Source organism: Bacillus rossius, chromosome 1, assembly GCF_032445375.1.
Source record: "Bacillus rossius redtenbacheri isolate Brsri chromosome 1, Brsri_v3, whole genome shotgun sequence".
In the NCBI taxonomy this organism is placed as follows: Eukaryota; Metazoa; Arthropoda; class Insecta; order Phasmatodea; family Bacillidae; genus Bacillus; species Bacillus rossius.
This window is the reverse complement of record NC_086330.1, coordinates 176,426,482-176,450,134: the sequence shown is the minus strand read 5'-3', so window position 1 is coordinate 176,450,134 and position 23,653 is coordinate 176,426,482. Positions and strand designations below refer to the sequence as shown.

At 36.2% G+C, this 23,653-nt stretch overlaps 1 protein-coding gene across 1 annotated transcript; it reads left to right on the top strand.

Annotated features, from left to right (window-relative positions):
• The first annotated feature begins 18,233 nt into the window (after positions 1-18,233).
• On the top strand, positions 18,234-22,425 carry LOC134529687 (uncharacterized). The gene is made up of 2 exons (XM_063364046.1): positions 18,234-18,399; positions 21,276-22,425. Exons 1-2 carry the CDS (start codon positions 18,382-18,384, stop codon positions 21,999-22,001), a joined length of 744 nt encoding a protein of 247 aa, XP_063220116.1. The 5' UTR covers positions 18,234-18,381; the 3' UTR covers positions 22,002-22,425.
• The last annotated feature ends 1,228 nt before the right edge of the window (positions 22,426-23,653 follow it).

Here is a 23,653-nt window from a genome sequence, read left to right as displayed (position 1 = left end):
GACTCGACACTGCTGCTCTCGTCGGTTCTAGAAGGGTGCCACAGTACTTAAGCAGCGACGCCGGCCTCCATGGGTCCCACGACGAGTGCCTCGTCAGCTGCAAAAACAATTTTCCTTATCAAAGACGAGATAATTCTCAAAGAAAACCTAAAACACAACGATACTTAACGGCTGCTACATTATAAAAAACGAACGCTATCTCCATAAATCGATGAATTGTACAGAAAGGCAGCGTAAAATACCCCCTAGTCTCTAATCATTACCTGTGCAAACTGCTGAATTTCATGCGTTTTTAAAACTAACCTCAACTTTTCGCGTGGCTTTTGTTTATAATAAAAATTGCACGCGATGCGTGACGAACGTATCGTAAGCGTTTGTATTGACGCACTCGACGCACGTCGCACGCGTCAGAGCTCTGGTTGGCTGCAGCTTATCGCATCGCGTCGCGATTACTTGACTCGCTATTGTGAAACACTCTTGAAAATTTGGCTTCATCCACCATGATTGATTATTTTGTTGTGTTCTAGATCCTCACGAAGAAATATTTAGAAAATCTAAATGCACAAGAAATTTTTTTAAACAAATAACAAAATTAGTTTCATAGTGATTGTCCATGACGATAATAGTCAAGTCAAAAATTTCTTTGGGAAAATTTTCCTGACATGACTTGACTTGACACAAACACACTGGTGCAAAATTAATGACAAATAATAAGTAGGCTATATATTACTAGTCATATAGTAGGCGCAGTGGTCGAGTGTTTAAAACACTCGCCTCTCCGCAATGCTACCGGGACTCTATTCCCAGCGCGATCCAATTCGGATTTTTGCAAGTGAGAAACGTGGTGGACGTTGCCATTGCATGTGGGTTTTCTCAGAGCACTCCAAATTCCATCAAAGCTCTATATCAATAGCATCTCCCCTTTCACATTCTTCAGGCTACTACGAGTGTCAGCCCCATACCACAGGCGAGATGATTTTCATTTTTTTAATTTAATTCTTCATATACTACTTATACTAAAATACTTGAGAATGCAACGAAACATAAAAGAACAACGTGAAACTGCGGTGACACAGCGTGGGGGCGAAGCTGAAACTTAAAAATCCCTTATGCCTTAACTTTGATTGCGCAAGTGAAGCACACCAGAAATGTAACACTTGAGGGTAACGTTCGTTTGTGCATTTAGAGCTGGTTGCATGCATGCGTATAGGCCTAGACCGCCAAGAGAGGTGTCTCATAACGATTAACCCCAAGCGCAAAACATTTCGGCCGCGCGTATCCTACGATGTTTCGACTGGAAACATTAGCAGAAGCAGTTTTTTTTTACCTCGTCATCGCCATATTGTAACGCCCAAAACCTTGTGGAAACAGTGCTCGACCACGTCTGATGATGGTAGTAAGTATGAATTTAATGCTCCGCCGTTAAACAGTCACTCCTATAAAAAAACTAAACCATTTTAAAAGCTTCTTCAAATGTGAACCAAAAAAACAGGCCAATGTTTTGGGCGTCTAACCAACATGGCACAGGACATGAACTAATAAAAAAACTGCTTCGGCCGGTTAAAATGTTATCCATACTTGGCCACAACCTCTATTAATATGTAGGTATTTTTTGGTTTGATTTACCTACTACAAACCAGAAGTTTATTTATTGTTTGTTATTTATTGACTTAGATACATTATTTTTATTGAGTTTGGTTGCAGGAATGCCAAGTCAGCGAAAGTAGATTAATTTACATTGCTATCAAAGATTTTGTCGGGCATATTTCCTCAGCGGTTAGAGCTTATAGCTAACGAGCCAGGAGTATACGCGTTCGATCCCTGACTGGGTCAGGAACTTCCACTTGAGGAAAATTTCCTTCCTGGATTCAGACCTGGGTGCTGTGTTGTCCCTAGCTCCACCCTGCGGAACGTAACGCAACCGCGTCGTAGCATCACCCTGCTTCTAACACCGCGGCGTTATCCAAAACCTCTGCACTGTGAAACGAGCACAATGACTTATCATCATTTGAGGATTTGAAATGCAAACACAAATCTGTTAATTAAATACCCTAAGCCTCTACGAATTTGAGGTCCCTATTTAAGCAGTGTCCGTGTTCTCCTAATGTGCATATTCGTATTTACTTGATTCCGGAAATCACATCACGGGGGGCTGTCCGATCTGGGAGTAAGTAAACAAATAAATTTAATTCTCGCTCGAGTTAAAGAAACATTACCAGTAGTGTATAATAGGGGCTCCGGCGCCAGGCTTCAAGGCTTAGGGCCGGGGTGCCGACCATCAACTTTGATTGTGACGTCACAGCGACCATCTTGGACTTGAAATTACTCAGAAATGACTCAACATGACTCCAAAATTACTCAAAATTACTCAAATTTCATTAAAAGAATTCCATTTTAGAGGGAAAAACTCCCGTTTTTGTCCTTAAAAATGCCAATGGCTTTAAATGTCCATATTGAGGCTTATGAATCCATATCTACAGCCTCAGATAAGCCTCTGACGATATCATTGATTTTTATGTGACTGCTGTAATTTTTCGTAACGGCCGCCATCTTGAATTTCCGTAATTATTGTCAGATTTTAACGGCAAAATGTTTTTCATTCATAAAACAATTCATTAATAAAAAATCCTTACGCCATATTGGAATCTATATCGTTGCACTTTTCGTTACGAACACCAAAATGGAAATCCGTAATATTTATGCTAGAAAATCAGGAAAAATGTAAAATTTATAAATATTAACATATACATTTTTAATGAAATATTATTTTTAAAACGCACTTAAGTCGTGGAGCTCGGAGTCCTCGGTTTGAACCCGGCGAGAGAAAAAATAAAAAAATGACGTCCGATCCTTCCTCCACGGAAGCCGCCGGCAGACTGACCTCCCACCACTAATGCCAAGGTATATATCGACAGCTAGTATGACATCATGATCGCCATCTTGAAAATCGGTAATTATTAACCGATTTGAATAGGAGAAAAATTAAAAATTTACAAAAAAAGAATTATCAAATTTTAATATAATATTATTAAAAACACGCACTTATGTCCTATGTTTGAACCCTGCAGGACAAAAACATAAAAAATTACAACAGGTCCTACCTCCACGGAAGCCGCAGGCAGACTAACCTCCCAACAATATATTTTTTTTTCCTAACCTAACTAAAACTAAGTGTATTTGGGAGGGGTCCGGGTTAGGGAGGGACCTAAGTGCGTCTCAGGCCGAAGCCTATACGCCTTAGTCATGCTGGGATTAGCCATGCAGGGAGAGGGTCGCATGCATCGTGTGCTAGGAAGGGATTGGCCAGCCATGGCAGCGATTGGCGCCATGACTAACTCCCCTCACTCTTAACTCTAGACTAAACTACTAGATAAGTTGGGCCCAGGTAAAACCTGCATAGACACAGGGAAAACCCTGGGCACTTTCATGCGGGATGCCAAATTTCATTCATTAATTTCAGGCAGGTTCAATACGGGAGAAAGAAGGATGGTTCAGGAAGAAGAGTTGGTCAGAGCAGAAAGAGTCTACCATGCGGGGTTTGGGCGCTTGGACTTAAATGTCCGCATTGTTTGTTGTTCTGCAGTTCTGGATCTTCTGACCAGGGACGCGAGCGCCCCTGGTGGTGGCTGGCCACACCGGGCCACCCACTCCGCCTCCAGTAGCACCTAAACTAAAAGAAAATTAGAACACCTTACTTACTAAACATACACAAACAGAACATATTTCACTATGTGTACGCTCTGCTAGTGCGGAGCGTAGGCTACATTATTTAAGATATTTTAAAGCTAATAACTTAATATGAATTAAACTATTATATTTTTGGTATTTTATTTGATTTTTTTTTATTTTATTATTTTTAATTTTTCTCTCTTAGCCTAATATATTATATTACTTTATTTAGTATCTTAATATCTGCGCACTTAAATATAGTGGTAGAACTGCCAACATATAAAGTCACAGGCGAATGGGAACAGAGCACTCGTATTATTGTTTTAAATATTCAAAATTTTAAGTAGCCATGCCCTGCAGCAGTGGTACCCATCGGAAAGCAGCATGCCACTCGTATCGGCATCCCCAGCTCGATCGGTGTTTATTTGCACTAACTATCCGGGCAAACACGTATCACAGGACACGACTTCTACCACTAATTTTAAATTATATCGTCGCGACGCACCACAGGCCTACCATGCCCGGCAGCAAGCAGCATGCCACTCGTATCGGCATCCCCAGCTCGATCGGTGTTTACTTTCACTGAATGCGAGGGCAGAGGGCAGGTTCAATGCAGTACGACACTCTTTGTCGCTACGTTTGGTAGCCTAACTATTTATTATTGTAATTAAGTATAAATTAACTTGAAGTTTCATTTTAATTCACGAGTAGTATTTTCATTGGCCGGACGAGTCGGCCAACCACAGCGCAGCTACGGGGGCCTGTGAGCCAGGATTGAAACTGGTATTTTATATTTCCGATGCAAATCCGGATCTTTGTCGCCAAGGGAGGAAATAAACGGATTTTCACTTAATTTACATTTATCATAGAATTTCTGAGTAGTCCTAACATAATAGTCCTTTAATAATTCGAGTTTTAGCTCCCTATGCATGGCCCTAACGGGACAAGACACAGGTGCTTCAGTCGCGATACGAATGCTCTTGTTCTGTATTCTCTGTAGCTTTTTCAGATGGGATTCTGCTGCTGTTGCCCACACTGGTGCCGCATAGGTAATAATGGGTTTAATTAGCGCGTTATATATGGTTAATCCGTTTTTAACTGAGCTACCTCGTCGTCGACTCATGACTGGATAGAGTGTCATTAATCTCGTGAATGCCGCCTTTCTTTTTGCTTCTATATGGTCGCGCCATAGTAATTTATGATCCATATGTACGCCTAAATATTTTACTACGTTTTTGTGCGGTATTTCTGCATTGAATACTAATGAAAAGGTATATATATCGCCAGCTAGATTGACGTCACATCCGCCATCTGGTTTTCGTCTGCTGGAGTGCTCTACCACCATGTTTGTTTAATTTTTACCCGCTAGAGTTCAATAATAATTTATTATTACTGTGGCACCCGCCATCTTGAAATTTTGGCGAAATCTTGAAAATTCGTAAATAAGTAGCTAGAAATTCGGGAAAAATTAAAAAAACATCATCAAAAAATCAATCGCTAATACAATGATTGAATCGATCGATTCCTGTCCTTGGTTCGGTCCTTCGTCAATGCAAAAATTATAAGTTAAGTAAAAAGCATAGTAATTTAATTAAAATTATCATAAAAGTTACAGATTCGAGAAATAAAGCAACACAAGTTCATATAAAAAATGAATTACAAAAATTCTACAAATACAAACAAGTTAATTAATAGAGTGTCTCGAGTTATACAGTCTGCTGAGAAGGCGAAGCGAGTCCTTTGCGTGCCTTGTCATGTTTTTCGAGTTGATTAACAGTTTGTTAACCAGGCACTTCTAGTCAGGAGCCAGGCACGTACTAGGAGTCAAGGCACATCCAGTCAATGGTTAGACATATTCAGTCCGTGGTCAGGCACGTATTTGTCGGTCAAGCACTTCCAGTAGGTTCCAAGGCGCGTCCAGTAGGTGGCCAGACATGTATATTCAGTGGTAGACATGTAGTTAGCGTACAACCATATTCAGGCTGTTGGCTAGACACGTCCAGTTGGTGGTTAGGCACTTCCAGATTGAGGTCAGGCTCATCCAATCGGTGGCCAGGCAAATCCAGTAGGTGGTCAAACACATCCAGTCAGTAGTCAAAATATATTTTTCGTCTATACTCGGTGAACATTTTAAACAGTCCATGTACAAAATCATACGCATAGGCCAAACGTCTCCGTACCAAAAGGTTTCATTCACCGAAATGCGACCATTACTTTAAACACGTCATGTTCTATGTCACGACAATATACCAGTCGTCTCCGAACATGAGGCCAATCATGCCCTGAGTGCAGACATATCTATACTCATACATCGACAAAATGGAAGCAGTTTCTAAAAAGAGCACATTAGTAAAAAGGAAGTACATTTAAAAAGCAAGCACATTAAAAACGGAAGCACATATGGATGAAAATTCTATGTGGTGTAATACGATCTCATCACGGAATACGATCTCGCCAATATACGGTAGGCTCCATCTGCACCAATGTTCCAAGTGCTCTAAAAACTCCAAAGCTCCAATTGTTCCCAGAGCTGCAATGCTCCAAGACCTCGAAATCTATAATTGCTCCAACCGCTTTACGTAATACCATCGCTCCAAAAGCTTCAAATGCTATAATTGCTTCAAAGCTCCAAGTACTCCAATGCTCAATTTGGTCCAAGTGCTCCAATTGCTTTAATGTGCAATTGACACGTAATGTACACGCAATACACGCAATGGACATGCAATGTACACTGAGTGGACACGCAATGTACACGCAATGCACACGCAATACACGCAATGTACTCGCAATATGTACACATAACACGTAATTAACATGCAATGTACACACAGAACACGCAATGTATAGGGTAATTCGAGGAGAGATGCCGTGGCAGGTAAGATGCCACACCCGTGTTATTTACTGCACTCCTACACAGATCGCAGCACCGATCGAGCAGAATGTGCGTTTTGTACAGAGATAAGTAAATGGACCAGATGGAACATAACCGATACTTCTTGAAGCTGGCATTCACTAAGCAATATGGCGCCTATGTAGCCGAGAAATTGTTTACATGAACAGCTGTTTTAAACAACAAACAAACACACACGTGTTGTTATACTTCTAAAACCATTAAAATCATTAAAATAATGATTTTGGACGGTTAATTAGGTTAGTATAGCTACATTAAAAAGATTGGGAGATTGTGTGAATGGTTTGTTAGGTCAGGATAGCTACATATTATATAAGAAATTCCTGAACAACCATTAAAATGATTTGATAGTATTTTTAATGTAGCTATACTAACCTAACATAACCAACCATCCACAATTTTGTAAAGTAGGTATTGATATTGTATCTAACCTAACCTAATCAAACATTAGTTATCATGAGTTGATCTAAACAAACATACACGGACACATGGCAAAAATAAATGGTGAATTCCACACCAATGTACATGTTAATAATTATTCATAAACAGCGATATCTCCTAAACGATGTGCCGTGTATTAAGTATTTAGGCACGTTTTATTTAAAAATTTTGTAATCTGAGATATTTTGGAAATATTATTATTTTTTTTTCTCTCATCTTATTTTCTTTACGGCCAGGCCCTCAGCCTCTGTTCTCAGAGGCGAGCTGATTTTCTTTCCCAGCCTCATGCTAGGCTAGCATTCTGGCTAATATTTCCCCCGCCTTCAGTCATGCCTCAAGCCTGTAATATCATTTCTCTTCGTGACCCTAACTGCATAGAGCAGCTTCTGGGCTGCAAGCCGCTACTTCTCAGAGAGCTGCTGAGAGAAGTAAGTCTGGTCACGAATACGTATTAGGTTCTCTCCTCGAAAAGCACGTCATGGACGCTTGTTCTCAGTGTCGATGCACTTTCCCCCCCCCCCCTCTCTTTCGCTTCTAAGAATTCGCCTAAGGCCAATGACCGGTCGTAACCCCCTGGACAACAGCGACCGTTTCCCAGGATGCCTTGCATAAAAAAATGTGTGTGCCAGGATGGACCACCCCGCGACACCTAGCGGCAAACTCGCTAACCACCCAGCCAACTTGCCCTGTAGGCCGCCAGAGAGCAGCACCTGCTTTGCCTTGAGTTATATGGACGCCGTGGTCGAGTCGATTGTTTTCAACTCAGACCTGCTTCGACAGAGTTCTCTACGGTCGCCCAGTGTGGCCAACTTCAAGACTCCTGCTAGAGTTTTTTTTTCGCCCGCGTTCGGGCAAGTTCGGTATTTTTCGGCGGGCCAGACACCCCCCCCCCTTCCACCTGTTAGAGCCGGTGGGCAATTTTTAATTACGAGACGCCGTTTACCGCGAGACAGATAAACTCGCGTCACGGCTGCAGACAGTCCTCCATCGAGTATCGGCGAATCGGGTAGATTTCATCCGACCGTTAACGAATATGTAGTCGCCTTGTATAAGGGATGCTATCCCTCAAGTCCATTTTAGTAGATTAGTCTGTCTGCATAGTTTAGTTATTTGCCTTAGAAATTTTTCTCTTTGAAATTTATTATTATGAAGAAATCATCCGCGTCCTGCCGCGCAATTCGCGAGCTCCCGAGCCTGGCTGACTCCTCGACTGCAGCGTGCTGGGCAACTCCCCTGTTTTGGTGAGTGATAATTCGCGAACCCTCCTTTTTCCCTTTAAATTTTTTTTTCCGGGCATTTTCTGCCCCATAGACTGCCTGTATACCAGTTCTAATCAGTTTTGATTTGGACTGTTGCAGACAGGGTTCGATGACCGGGAGAGATTGATGCTCTCATCTCGTGTCCTCCCCCCCTTCCCTGTTCCGTGGGAAGAAACATTAGAAGAAACTTTTCTACCACCCGAAGTGATCGTTTGAAGACCCCAGGTGGTAATGTAAATTCAACATTTCCCCCTTACCTAGCTACGAACTATCTTCACCGGATGACCAACCCACCAGCGACCAGTGTTTTTCTCAAGAAAATGTAAAACTAATCGAACTAATTATCAATGTAATCCTCGGATCCATCCAACTTTGGGTGTAAAACTCATAATGCAAATGTTTATAGTTCAAACTAAAAATGTTAATTATGCTCAGTAAGCCGGGCCGGCCCCAATTTCGTGTTCCTTTTGTTAATCTTGGAAAATTGTTTAATCTTTTGTATGTATGTTAAAATAATTGAAACATGATATTCATCAGGGCAAATAAAACAGGGAAACTATAGATCAAGTTAATCGTGTAGTTTTTATTTTATTGATTATAACGATCCCCCAACTTCCCCCTTGCTTGTTACAGGAAGTTCCTAAATTGTGTTTGTTCCCACCTCGTGTCGCCTCTGGTAAATCATTTCATTTAACGTATTTTTTTTTCCAGCTTGTTTCCAAGGCTCTTTTAATTAATTCCAAATAATTCTATTTTGAGGCACGAGGGGTGTTACAACGAGTTGGAATTTCTTATCTCCACAAAATGTGTTAAATAGAGGAAATTTTGTAGCACGAAATAAAAGTATTTCCGATTTTTTATTTTTTTTTATTTTTAAGGAAGAGGGATTAGTCGATCAATAATCAGTTCCATCATTACCTACCTAACCCAGATGTAGTTTAAACAAAGAAAGGTAACTGAACACTTTCTATTCGGTTACGTATCCATAAATTCCAACTATGCCATCAACCTTGAACCCTCCTCCCCATCCAACAATTCAGGGTAACCATCGCCCACACTAATATCTCGTTCTTTAACAATGAATCCGTCCAACATTTATTAACATTTTATGCATAACACTGCGTTTTCAATACCGTCTGATTACATTTGGTCCTACGGAATTGCGATATTGTCTATTGCATCTCAAATATCATATAGATAGCAACTAAACAGCCGATAAAAACAGTATTTCACTAAAATAATCAAACACAATTTACCTGTGAAAGGTTATCTTCTTATGCTTTTCTTTCAGTAACAGGTTCTCAGTTTTCCTAGAACTTCTGTTCACACAACCATACGCAACACACGATGCCATAATATATTAATATATCATGCTTTATAGATTGTCACACTGGTTCAAAATCACCCATTCTACTTCTAAAACAACCAAACTTTTGAGAAATTACAATAGATTCACCTACAACACTCAAAAACCAAATTAACGATACATAAATTAACAAACTTTCAACTACTCGCAATGTAATCAAATGGCGAAATCAACGATGTTATTCACTAAGCAATGTGGCGGACCTTCCCCCTCACCGTCCCCTCCGGACTTTAAACCCCGACGGCCTGGGGGGGGGGGGGGCAAGTTGTGGGAAACGTATGTATTTTTTTGCATTTGGCTACATTATTTTATATCTCTAAGGCTCTGGGGGGGGGGGGCACCTAACCCCCCTATCCCCCCCTGGCGACACCCTTGTGTAGTAGCCAAATTGTTTTTACGCAAAGCAAGGAGTTTTTGCCCGAAATACTTTAATGAAGGTACGTCTAAAGCCTTGTTACTATTTGTGTTTCATAGGCATAGGCCTATTGCTTAATATGGTTTTATTTACTTCTGTGTTGTGTTGTGAATCTTTTGACGTACAAGCATGGTAAAAGAACCTTTTTTTACTGTAGTCCGTAAGTGCGGCATCTCTCCTTCAACATAAGTAAAGATGCCGCGCAAAAATAAAGGAGAGATGCCGCAGTGGAAAAATAAATTCTTATGAATATTTACTTACGAATAGCTTCAAATACTTTATTTAATGTGTTTGACATATATATTTTCCGAGTTTTAATGTATTTGCAATAAGTTTAATTTTTTTATTTCCAAAAATATCCAATAAAATTAATCATATCAAATTAAATTTGCACATCTGTGTTTAATTATTTTTAATTATTATGATTGTTATATCGAAAAGTATATTTATATTATTTTTATTCTAAATAAATGTTTATAAAATACAGGCTACTTTACTTACCGAGTGACAAAAATATTCTCAACAAATAGTTCCTAAAAATCTGAAATGCAGTTCTGTAACTTAATTTTTCCGATTAAAACAACCAACGATTTGGTCCATTTTGCAGAATATTAAATGAAAAATAAAATTAATGTTTAGATTTTACTGTAAATGAATGGAATATTTTATTATTTGTAATAAAAACTAAATTGTTTATTTGTATGTAATGTTATTCTATAGTTTAGCTCAAACATAAACGTTTTGCATTTGTTTTAGGAAATTGCCAAATTTGTATCAAAGAATTTCAGACCAAGCAAGCAAGTCAGAAGAAACTTTGAAAGATGTCGTTTCCAGAGTGAAGTAAGGGTACATAGGTAAGAGGGAGGCAGAGCGTTATTATGGCATTCCAGCACGGACTATCTCTCGGCGGATTTAGAGGAACGACTGCACAAAGAGGGGTCTTGGACCAAGAGGTATATTAGGTACAAAATCTTTCCAATGTGGGATTTGCTCCTGGCAGACAAACAGTCCATGTTTTATCTTACAAGTTCATTAAAAAAAAATGAACATCAAACATACATTTTCTAGGAAAGCTGAAATGGCTGGGTATGCTTGTCTAAACTCCTTTCTCAAGAGAAATTTGGATCTAATGACAAGGCAAGCTGAAGGTCTTTCTATTGCTCAAGGTATAGAGATGAATCGTGAAGAGACATGGTAATTTTTCAGAATCCTACAGTCAGTGTTAGAAGGCTATAACCTGATGTACAAACCAGGTCACATTTTAATGTTGATGATTCGGGATTCCATCTCATTAATAAACCAGGGAAAGTGCTAGCAAGCAAAAATTCTAGAAATGTCCAAATATTGACACCTAAAGAATGGGGAGAACACATCACTTTAATAGGATGTTTTAATGCAGAAGGAAAATATTTACCACCTGTCCTTATAATGAAAGGTGTAAACAAAAAAACAGGAGTTTTGTGATGGGCTGCCTGCTGTATCAGATGTGTTCATGAACCCAAAATCCTCCTACATAAGTGCTGAATTATTACTTCGTTGGTTTGTGGAACATTTTTTATTAAGAAAACCAACAGGAAAAATACTGTTCATTCTTGATGGACATGCTTCTCATGTAAGTGCACTAGATTTTTGTAAATTGCTGAAAAGGAAAACGTGGTTATAGTTTGTTTACCCAGCCATGCAACTCAAGCACTCCAACCACTGGATCTCTCGTTTCATGGGCCTTTGACAGGAAGATACAACAAAGAGGGTAGCATGTGGATGCGACAGCACCCAAGCTGGAATATACCCAGATATCAAGCAGGACAACTCATTGGTAATTCATGGCAAAAAAAAAAAAAAGATGCCACTGTTAGTAATTCCATTTTAGGATTAGAGGTGACTGTAATCTTCCCTTTAAATCCTGGTGCGATTCTTGACAATTTTTATTCAATTTCTTATGCATCTTTGATTTCTGTAAAAACGGTATGTAATCATGCTGCTACTGAGAACGTTGAAGTACTTGGTGGACATAGCCCTACAGTCCCCACAGTCCTCTACAACTCCTATACCATCCTTATCTGTAGAAACTCCAACAAAGTATCTCCATGATTTAAGCCTACTCCCACAACTAACTACTCATCATAAACGAAGATTTTAACAATGTGCATAGATTCTTACCACAAAAGAGAATTTAGAAAGATTGAAAGAGAAAAAGAAAAATAAACTAATACCAAAATCACCCGAATTACACAACCTGTGGCTTTTTCCAAAGGAGTGAAGAAAACATCTCGTAAAGAATATTACATGAAAAATCAAAGTATGACTCAAAGAAGTATTGACATTGACAATATTTTTTGTGAATGTTGGGAGAACTACCACAAAATTAATTCCAAATTGGACTGGATTCAGTGCAGCATGTGTGCATAGTGGCTTCATGAAACATGTACTTTATACGGCACATTGTGTAATGATTGTGGAAGAGAAGAAATGATAAATATTACTGTTATCAAGAAAGATAAATTGCGGCATCTATCCTCATTAATGCGGCATCTCTCCTATAGGTAACGTTTTGCTGGGGGAAAACAAGACCTATAAATTGTTTACTTATTTCGGGACATATTGTTATTCTTGTAAGTATATGTATTTTTTCTAATAAATGACAAATGTGTATGTAACATTGTGCATATCAAATTTTTATCGAATATATTATTTTTTTACAGATTATTTTCAAAATTTGCAGCGTTTCTCCTCAAATTACGTACACAAAAAACGCAATGTATACGCAGGTCAAGCATTTAACAAAAAGAACGCACATTTGAACACAAATTTGCGTAAAAGGAAGAGCATTTAACGAAAAGGAGTTACATTTTTAAGTACATTTAACTCAGTAGGGTGCGATAGTCTATTTTACGATAGGATATAATGTCTCGAACAGTCATTTGGCTCCGACAGTTTTTGGCTAAACAGTCATTTTGCTCCAACGGTCTTTGACTCCAATGGACATTGGCACCAAAATTGTTTTACCTCCAACGCTCATTGGCTCTAACAGTCAATGGTGTCAAAAGTATTTTGGCTCCAAATAGTATTAGGTCTAGCTGCTATTTGGCTACATGTCTAGGAGGTTACGAAGCTACGAGACTACAGGACTACAAAACTACTATGCGTCAACTGGCTACGAGGCTACGAGATTATATATCATCAAGTTTACGAGGCTACAATTCTAAGAGGCTACATGACTCTTAACTGTCTTTGGCTTCAATCAGAGGCTAGAGTTAATTCATCTCAAGCAAAGAACATGTTGCGAATAGTCTCGATTCTGACCAACAGTTATCGTCACGTGTTGAGGTAAAAATTATTTATTTATTTTATGTGGGATGCGGGATGCTCACGAACGATCGCAAGAGAAGGAAGGTTTCGCTAGACACCAAGAAGAAGGAATCTGGTTCTTCATGATAGTGTTTCTCAACCGTCTTATTACATAATATTGGACTGCGTAATGATATTTTTGTTTCAATTCCAACTGATAAAAATATTGTATTTGCTGATTTAGTAGCAGAAATTTACCAATAAATGTACCTCTGAATAATATTTCATAACACTCTTAAGTAAAAAATATTTCATACAGTGATAGATTTCTTACAAACAACCAAAAGCACTTGGAGATCATCAAAAGATGTCTAGCCTGGAATATTTAGGAGCACCCAAAGGAAACCTACAATATACTGGCAGAAATAATCAGGAGCTCACAGAGAAAACTAACGCGCTTTGTCTTTAATATCAGAAAATCACTGAAAAAAGTAAATAAATAATGAAAACGAAATAAATAAAACATGCAAAATAATTATAAAAATAATAAAAATAAAAACGACAAAATTTAAAAAATTCCAAAAAAGCTTCTGCCAGCTTGTGAACATCTCCTTTGTTGAGCAAGGATAGAGTTCTAGTGCAGGCCAGATTTTTTTTTTTTAATTAAATACTATCTGGGGATATAAATATACCTTGTCATTAGTGGTGGGAGCTCAGTCTACCTGCGGCTTCCGTGGAGATAGGATCTGATGTACCTTTTTTTTTAGGTCTTTTCCCTCGCTGGGTTCAAACATAGGACGTGTGTGTTTTACATAATATTTAATTAAAATTGGATTAAATAATTTTTTATTAAATTTTAATTTTTTTCCCCATTAAAATCTGTTAATAATTACCGATTTTCAATATGGCTAACGTGGTGCCATAATCCAAGATGGCGGAGTGTTTTATATCAATTTTTATAAAATTTTATAAATTTTAAATTTTTTCCCGATTATCTAGCATAAAAGTTATGGATTTTCAAGATGGTGGACCGTAACGAAAAATAGAACAATCTAGAATCTAAGATGGTGTCCGTAACGAAACATGCAACGATTATGTCATACACTACCAAGATGGCGGGCGTAACGAAATGAACAACATTTCTAGGATCCAAGATGGCGACCATAACAAAAATTGCAACTGTATATTAAATATTTTTATTAAATTTTTAAAAATTAAATTTGTTATCAATATTAAAAAAAAATTCCGATTTTCTAGCATAATAATTACATATTTCCAAGCTGGCGGCCGTAACGAATAATGCAAATATATAGAATCCAAAATGGTGTGATGATTTTTATTTATTAAATATTTTTTATGAATTTTAAATTTTTTCCTATTAAAATCTGATAATATTTACGGAAATTCAAGACGGCGGCCGTTACGAAAAATTGTAACAGTTACATAATAATCCATGATGTCGTCAGAGGCTTATCGGAGGCTGTAGATATGGATTCTGAAGCCTCGATATGGACATTTAAAGCCAGTGGCATTTTTAAGCCACAAACAGGAAATTTTCCCGCATAACTGGAATTTTTCCCTCGAAAATGGAAAATTTTTAGGAATTTGAGTCATTTAAGTAATTTTGGAATAATGTTGAGTTTTTTTTTTGAGTCATTTTGAGTCCAAGATGGTCGCTGTGACGTCACAATCAAAGTTGACGGTCGGCACCCCCGCACCATTTGGAAATACGTTTTGTTGGATTGTTTTATTTGATACAAAGTTTAAGTAAATTACAGTAGTTATTACTTACATATTTAATCAATTAAATAATAAATTATTTTTTTTTTAATTTACATCGGAGTATCAACAAATACATCCTCATACATACCGATCCTGACTACGAAAAAAAGTCAGATTCATTAAATGAATGACCTTATTCGTGACACTAATGAAGAGTTTAAATGTTATTTTTAATTTAATAATTTCTTTTTCTAAAAAAAATTAATGCTGATTAAAGTACACAAACTATTTTGCAGGCTAATACCGTTTTAAGAGGCTAAACATCTAACCCTTTTCAGAATTCGTCAAGTAGCCTCGCCTCAAGGGCTAGTAAAGTACGCAAGGTTGCAAGTACACTTTAGCCTTAATCACGAGGTTGATTAAGTGCTTTAAATAGTGAACTTTAATGAGCTTAAATCATTATTTTATATTGATGGGTTTTGCCTCCATATAACATACTATCGAACATTTCAGGTTAAAGAAAAATTGTATGACATGAAATAGCAAAAATCTAGATGGCCTATCAATCAGAAAACATTGATGAGTCTAGTCGCGTGTACAGAGTGAGAATGCAACGAATATTTAAGTGTCCACAAGCGCGTTCAATTTTTTTGTTGTTTTAAAAAGAATTTTTGGTTTTATGCATTCGAAGAACATAGTTTTCCCGCTTTGAGATTCTGTTTGGAGTGTTAAAGCGTAAAATGAGTGAATGTTATGCCTAATTTTCAATTGTGACACTCTATTACACAATGATGTTCATGCACCATGGCCGCTCTAGCCTCTATACAAGCAACTGTGAAAATTTCCATCGAATATCACATCACACGGGACGACAGAATTGTATCCCCTTGGAAAGGGTACCTTTCAGACTTATGGTGGCTGTAGTGTAGCTGGGTAGAAAATGGAAAGGTACCCTTTCCGATTTCTTAAAATGTTTCGGTTTTAATGCAAATATGCACTGGAAAGGTATCCCCTCGGAAAGGGTACCTTTCAGGATTTTCTGTAAAATGACACAGCAGAAAATAAACTGGAAACTTACCCTTTCATATTTCTTAAAATGCATATTATTTTCTGCTTTAAAATCCTGAAAGTTATCCCCTCTGGAAACATATCCAAAAATGGCTGCCAGACAAGTAATGTATCGATATAAGCACTTAGTTCCTCAGTTTCATACTAGGTAGCGCTGGTAGGGAGTGTCCACAGAATACCTAACCTAACCTAACCTAACCTTACCTAACCTAACCTCTATCAAACGTTATAGGGAGTTAATAAATTAACATTTATCAAATGTAAAATTGTCGCTAAGGATTTTTTTTTACTGATGTGTTTATTTCATGCCATTCATTCACCTGGCCTGAATCGATACAATACTTGTCTGGCAGCCATTTTGGGATATGTTTCCTGAGGGGATATCTTTCAGGATTTTATGAGCGAGCACAACCATATCACAAACTGGACAGGTTACCTTTCCAAGGGGATAACTTTCAGGATTTTAAAGCAGAAAATAATATGCATTTTAAGAAATCGGAAATGGTGCCTTTCCAGTTTATTTTCTGCTGTGTCATTTTACAGAAAATCCTGAAAGGTAAGTACCCTTTCCGAGGGGATACCTTTCCAGTGCAAATTTGCATTAAAACCGAAACATTTTAAGAAATCGGAAAGGGTACCTTTCCAGTTTCTACCCAGCCACATTATCGCCACCAAAAGTATGAAAGGTACCCTTTTCAAGGGGATACAATTCAGCCGCCCCCCCCCCCCCCCCCCCCCTCCAAACACACGATACTTCACTCATGCATAGCTTTTGTGATATTCATTCAGTTACGTCGTACAGTTATTATAAGTGTAATTTATTCTTTAATTTATGTAAGAACATGAATATTTATTAGTATATGTGCTAACAACTTTGTCCTTGTGAACAGAAGAAGTTTCACAGTTTATTTATATTTACAAAAAATGTAAAAGTACTACCTATGTACTTTATTTATTGTCATTTAAAATCAGAATTTACGGTAAATTGTAATATTTTAAACTTAAATGGTTCGTTTGCGTGTGTGATTGACCTTGGTATATAATATTTTTCTACTTCCGCACATCCACTTATAAAATAAACTTTTATAATTTTGCTTTTGTTACAGTGACCCTCAAGCGAGTTCAATTAGCTACAAACGTTTGTTGTATTTTATAAGTAATATAACGATTACTACAATGGTAAAACCAATTTATGATAAGGTAGGTAGTACTGATGTAGGCTACATGTATAGTATTAGTACTGATGTACTAATGCCATTTTAATAATGTTTTGGAATATCCTACATATAATTATTGTCATACAGCTGGAAATATAAAAGAAAATTAATAAATTTTTCGTGGGGTTACTTCATAAAGTTGTGTGAGTATCAAATAAATATTATAAACAGTTTTTGAGTTTGAACATACAAACAACATTTTATTTTTACGTTACATTTTTTTATTTATATAATTTGCTAAAAGGAACAAATATTATATGGTATAATAATAAAATCATGATAAACAAGTTCAAATTTTATTGTGTTGGTGTTGATAAATTTGGCAAAATGACGCTACAGTTTAAAAATATCAAATTTTTCCGTATTTAAAAGTGCGTCACGGGCTCTTACATATTTTATCGCTCAGAGCGTCACCTGACGATCATTGGCTACATGTTCACCCCTGCACCTGCAGGAATATTTCCAAAGAGCAATGCGTGCCACTATAAAAGGAGCGCCCATGGAGGTTTCCGGGGACCGCTTGTCGTGACGTACCCGCTTTACTTCATCGCGCGCCGCTAGAGAGCAGTCGGGAGCTCCTCACCTTGGCACAGTCCCGCCCGAGGAGGTATTTCGGCGGCGTGTGAATTCATTACGACGGCCGGGTAATTCCAACGTGCTTTCATAACACTGGATTGTGCAAACAATCCGAAACCACGCACACCCTGAGACCGTTCCACTCCAACCGCTACTGGAGAGGAGGAATAATGTGATTCGATATTTCTGTAAGTGGTAACAACGTTATTAAATATTTTTTTTTCTGTTGTAATATTTCAAGTCTCATCTTTCTCTCCCATAGCTTGTTAAGTATATAAGACAGGTAAGGATGTGTTTGTGCCAGTCAGTATCCTGCTAGCGTTTAAGAACCACTGTGCTACGGTTTTCCGCGACCAGACTTATGCATCAACTAAACATTGTTTCTATCTAGAGGAAAGGAGCGATACATTTAAAAGACAGGCGTGTCTGGCAGAAGGCGCCCTACTATAATGGGGCCACCAAAATGGGTATGTGCTTTTATATTACTAATTTGTATATCACTATGTGCTTATGCCTACGGTTCTCTCTATGTCGGCTCCATGGTAGGATATGCAAAAGTTATTTTTTTCTAATTATAAAATCTGATACTATTGGTAAATGGAAAAGAGTTTTTAAGGTCAAATAAAATGTAAAAAATGAAAATTATATTTTAAAATGCTAATATATAGTGAAATATATTTAAAATGTATAGGTTACGTGCAAGGCTAAAGTTTATTCTGCAAAATCTTTATTTGTAAGCGTATTTGACTTAGTGATATCTGAGACTTTGTTTTAACCATAATTTCTTAGAAAAAAGGTTTTATTTTTATAAATATTCTGCACAAACATCTACATACCTACACAAATAATTCCTCCTCTTCTGAATCACCCGTACCCAAAGATGCCCTAGAGTGTTATTTTCTAATACCATTGTTTAAAATAAATCATACCGTAAATGTGAGAGTGTTCTTAGGTTTTAGTTTATGTAATACAGACTCATATTTCTAATAGAACATTCACAGTAAAGCACAAGTGATAATAAGTAATTATTATAGAAAAATAACTCCATAACGGTACATTATATCTTTCAAAAGGCCGTCTAGTAACAAACTTGATAGTCATTCTATGTATCACTTTAAAGAGATCTTCCAACTTATTTTAGTGTACAACCACTTCTTAAATTCTTAAATTCTTGTCAAAAAAATTCCTGAAACTCATTCAAATAAATTACAAACTAAAAAACCTAAATTTATCAAAACAGCTCATTTACTAGCAAGTAGTAATCAAACTGTGTTATAAAACGTTCGCCAATTCAAGAAAATATATACTGGGCACTACTAAACATTAGAGAAAATATTTGTTTAAAAACTTTTAAATAGTGTTCCATAGGTATAAATAAACAAAATAAGTTTGTCTTTTGAGAAGAAAAATTTTTATCTCCAAGTTTTGTTTCCGTGATGTCCTATTTGGGGATTTCATTTAAAAGAAACATCTTGTAAAGTATATATAAGTACACATTCATAATTATATTTTTACATGTTTTATTTGTAAGCTTTAGCAAACGTGAGTTTTTAACTCAAATAAATTAAGGGATTTAAATAGAGTGTTAAATGTATTTGCTTACGAACTATAATAAAGGACCGAAATTAAGCAACATTTATTTTATCATAGAAAACTAAATTTTCTCAAATGGTTTATTTGAGCATATTCCAATCAATAAACTTTTCCAGCTATTTTAAAATTTCGGATAATACTTCGTAGTAAAAAAAATGGAATAAACCACATATTTTCTAAGAGAATTTCTGAAAAAGAAATCATCTCTTTTATAAAACTTAATTAAAACAAATATCTCAATTGAGGTTTTTATTATTTTTAAAATAAATTTTAATGTATGCATGTAAATTTATATTTAATTTTCAGGTGCTCAATAAGAAAAGAATCATAATAACATTTACGACGAAACAGAAACTGAAATGCTTTCAAGTTTCCATATTGTGTTTATATTTAAAGTGTTTTAAATTTCTCATTCGCTCGAGAATTTAACTAAGTATGTAACTTAAATTTGCACAAATTATTTTTATCGATAAAAACAATTACAGTTTGAACCTATATTTCTGAAAGCCATTATATTATGAGTAATGAAATTTGAGTCGCGTGGATAAACATTTATTGGCTTTTGGGTCGAGACCGTGTCTAAGAAATAATTATGTGACTGATTTTTCTGTTTGCCATGTTGCAGCCACCTTTAAGGTGATTAAAAAATGTCGGGCACATTAACTTTTCCTCGAACGCGGTCCCAATATCCAAAAAGTAGTTAAAAATCTGGCCACGATAGATAAAGATCTAGAAATGTGTAGTTGAGTTTGAACTTCAGGATATGAAACTATCAAACTTTCAAATCAAATAAAAGAATATCCTCTTAAAGGCCGTTTTTATTTTTCATAGTGTTCACTGGAGACCAAAAAACAATATTATTGGTTAGAGTCATACTTATTTAAAATATATAAAAAAATATTTTTATAACTTAGTCATTTTTGATATTAAATCTTTTTCCCGCATTATAAATTACTTTCATCTTAATCACCAAACATAACATGAATATGTTTAACGAAAAACCTACAGATTTTATATAATTAAGTTTAATATAAATATTAATTAAAGGTTACAAAAAATTAAATTTTTACAGTACGTACTCGCGTTAATGTAGGGAGAAAACATAAGAAATTTAAACAAAAACATGTACAATCGGAATAGCTATTAACAAAAATGAGAAATCAACTAATTGAAACATTTCATGCATCAGAATATTAAACTCATTTTCATTTTTTAAAAAATGATGATATCACCTGAATGCCAAACAAAAATATAGGATTCGGGAATTTATTTTTTGTAATTTTTAAAAAATTCCCATATTTTAATTTAACTTATGTCACTACAAGAGATGAATAAATTATATTATGTATTATAAGAAGGTTTAGAATAAAAGTATTTAGAGAACTGTAGGTACATGAATACTGTACATGATATGACAAGGTTTATTATTTAATTATTTTCTAAGATGCTATGTAAATGTAAACAACTACGATTTATATATTATACCTACATATCTTCAATTAAATTTTTAAAAAAATGTATACCTACTCGTAGGACCTGTGTCAAATTTCATTTCACCTGCAATAAAGAAAATAATTAATATTTTCTGCTAACTAAAACATTTAGTTTCTATACACATCTATGTATTCATATAGATATTCAAAAACAATTTAATAAAAAAAACATGAATTTTACTTATGGCTAGAATACCATCTCTTTGACCCGCTATGTAGTATGTATTTTATGTACATTAGTTTTCTTATTTTTACAGCTCGTGGTGGCCATCCTAGCAGCGATTATTGGCTCATCATTGTCTGATTTATCAGAAAAAAGAATAAGGAAACGTAATACAGGTTACGATTACCCGGTTCCATCGGTGCCTTTCCCTCCACCACCCCAGTATCAACCACCACCACCTCCACCACCTCCTCCACCACCACCCCCTCCACCGCCTCCCCCTCCCCCTCCACCGCCTCCCCCTCCCCCACCTCCTCCCCCTCCGCCACCTCCTCCTCCACCACCACCTCCTCCACCTCCACCTCCTCCACCACCACCTCCTCCACCTCCCCCACCTCCTCCCCCACCCCCACCCCCTCCACCAGATCGTACATATCTACCTCCACCATCGCAAACACAACAATATCAGCCTCCTCCACAGCAACAACAATATCAGCCTCCTCCACAACAACAACAATATCAGCCTCCTCCACAACAACAACAACAATATCAGCCTCCTCCACAACAACAACAATATCAGCCTCCTCCACAACAACAACAATATCAGCCTCCTCCTCCTCCACCCCCACCTCCTCCTCCTCCCCCACCCCCTCCACCACCACCACCGCCTCCCCCTCCACAGCAAGACGTACCTAACCGTGAGTACCTACCTCCTGGGGGACCTCAGTACTCACCCCCAGCTCCATCTCCACAGCGTGAGTACCTACCTCCCAGCAGAGCGCGAGCTGTGTCATCATTCCGTTTGTTCCGAAGATTTTAGCCTCGGAGAAGCACTCTTCTGTGGTACGAACACACCAAGCTCGTTAAAAAAGATTATGTTCTTAATTATTTGCGCCAAAGACAATCGATTACGGCACCAGACAATCAATTTCAACTCAGTTTCAGGCGATGTGAAATAGAAACTGAGAGTCATATTGCTTTGAACCAATGTCAATTTGGGGAAAATTAACCATTCCAAACACAGTGTTGTTTTAAGCATGTCACGAACTTCATATCACACCATGATATCCGAATATTGTGTTAGCAACAAGAGTTCATTAAATACTTTGCTGACTTTACTGAAAAAATATATACATATATGACTGATTAATGTATGCATGTAACTTATTTTTGACACTATATGATATATGTAAAAACACTATTTTGTGATTGTTTGAAGCGTAATAAATTGTATTCTGAAAATATCTACTTATTTAATCCACCGCATATAACCATAAAAGGAAATTGTAATAAGTACATATGTAAACTGAGACCACACACAGGCAGTTTGTAATATGACTAATACGCCTAGTTAAAAATACAATTTTTAAATTAATTTTAATTATATTCTTATTTCTCTTTCAATATATATTTTGCCTTTCAAGCAATCGCAGTGAAATGGGCTACATTTCATTAGTTTTTGCAATTGCGCATGAATAAATGAATTGGAAGTATTAAAAATATAAATTCAATCTTAGTTTACAGTATTCAGTACTGCGTTATTGGAATATATCATTTTAAAATTTTTGACCAAACACTTAAAAAATGTATTTTTTATTTAAAATATTATAAATTATTTGAACCTCTTTTGGATTATTAGAATAAAATTCATAATACCTATATAGGTGAAACAGGTTTCAAAAAGTAAATGTACAGTATATTAAAAATATTTTATGTGTTTTTGAAGTAAAAAATATTGAGATTCATTACTAGTGTGCATTATCCAATAAAGATAAGTTCTGATCACTGAAAATTATTGAAAATTTTAAAAACATTGAAATTCGAGAATAAAAATAGTGCAAGTTTTTTCAACTGATGTTGCTCAATCATAAGTTAACTGAAAACATTTCAAACTATTTATAACCTTCAAATATGAAACAATGTAATTCTTTAATTTGAAATGTCACTAAGTTTTTACAAAAGGTAGGCAAATGGTTCAGAAACTTGTAAAATGTTTTAGTTTTTTACGATAAAATAAAGAAAATATCTACAATTTTATACCTACTATATTTTAAAATACTTTACTTTGTTTATAAGTTGAAACATAGTAGGTACATTGTATGTTATTATTTAATGTTTAAAAACAACATTTTACAAAAAGTAATTTTACAGATGAAATATTGGTTTAAAAATGGAAAAATTTCCTTTATATATATATATATATATATATATATACATATACAATTTAGCTAAGAAAATGTTTAAAGTCTTTAAAAAATTAATTATATTAGTGTTATTATGGAGTAAATCCTATCATTAATATTGCATTTTTTTTTGGAGATTTTGGTTATTATGTTAAATAAACATAAAAATCAGGCACGCTTTCAAGTACACAGTTATATGCTTGCGAACCTGCATAATTTACTTATTCTTTGGTGTACTATAGCAGTTAGTACATTTATAGCTTTTGGTCTCTACAAACACGACTAGCCA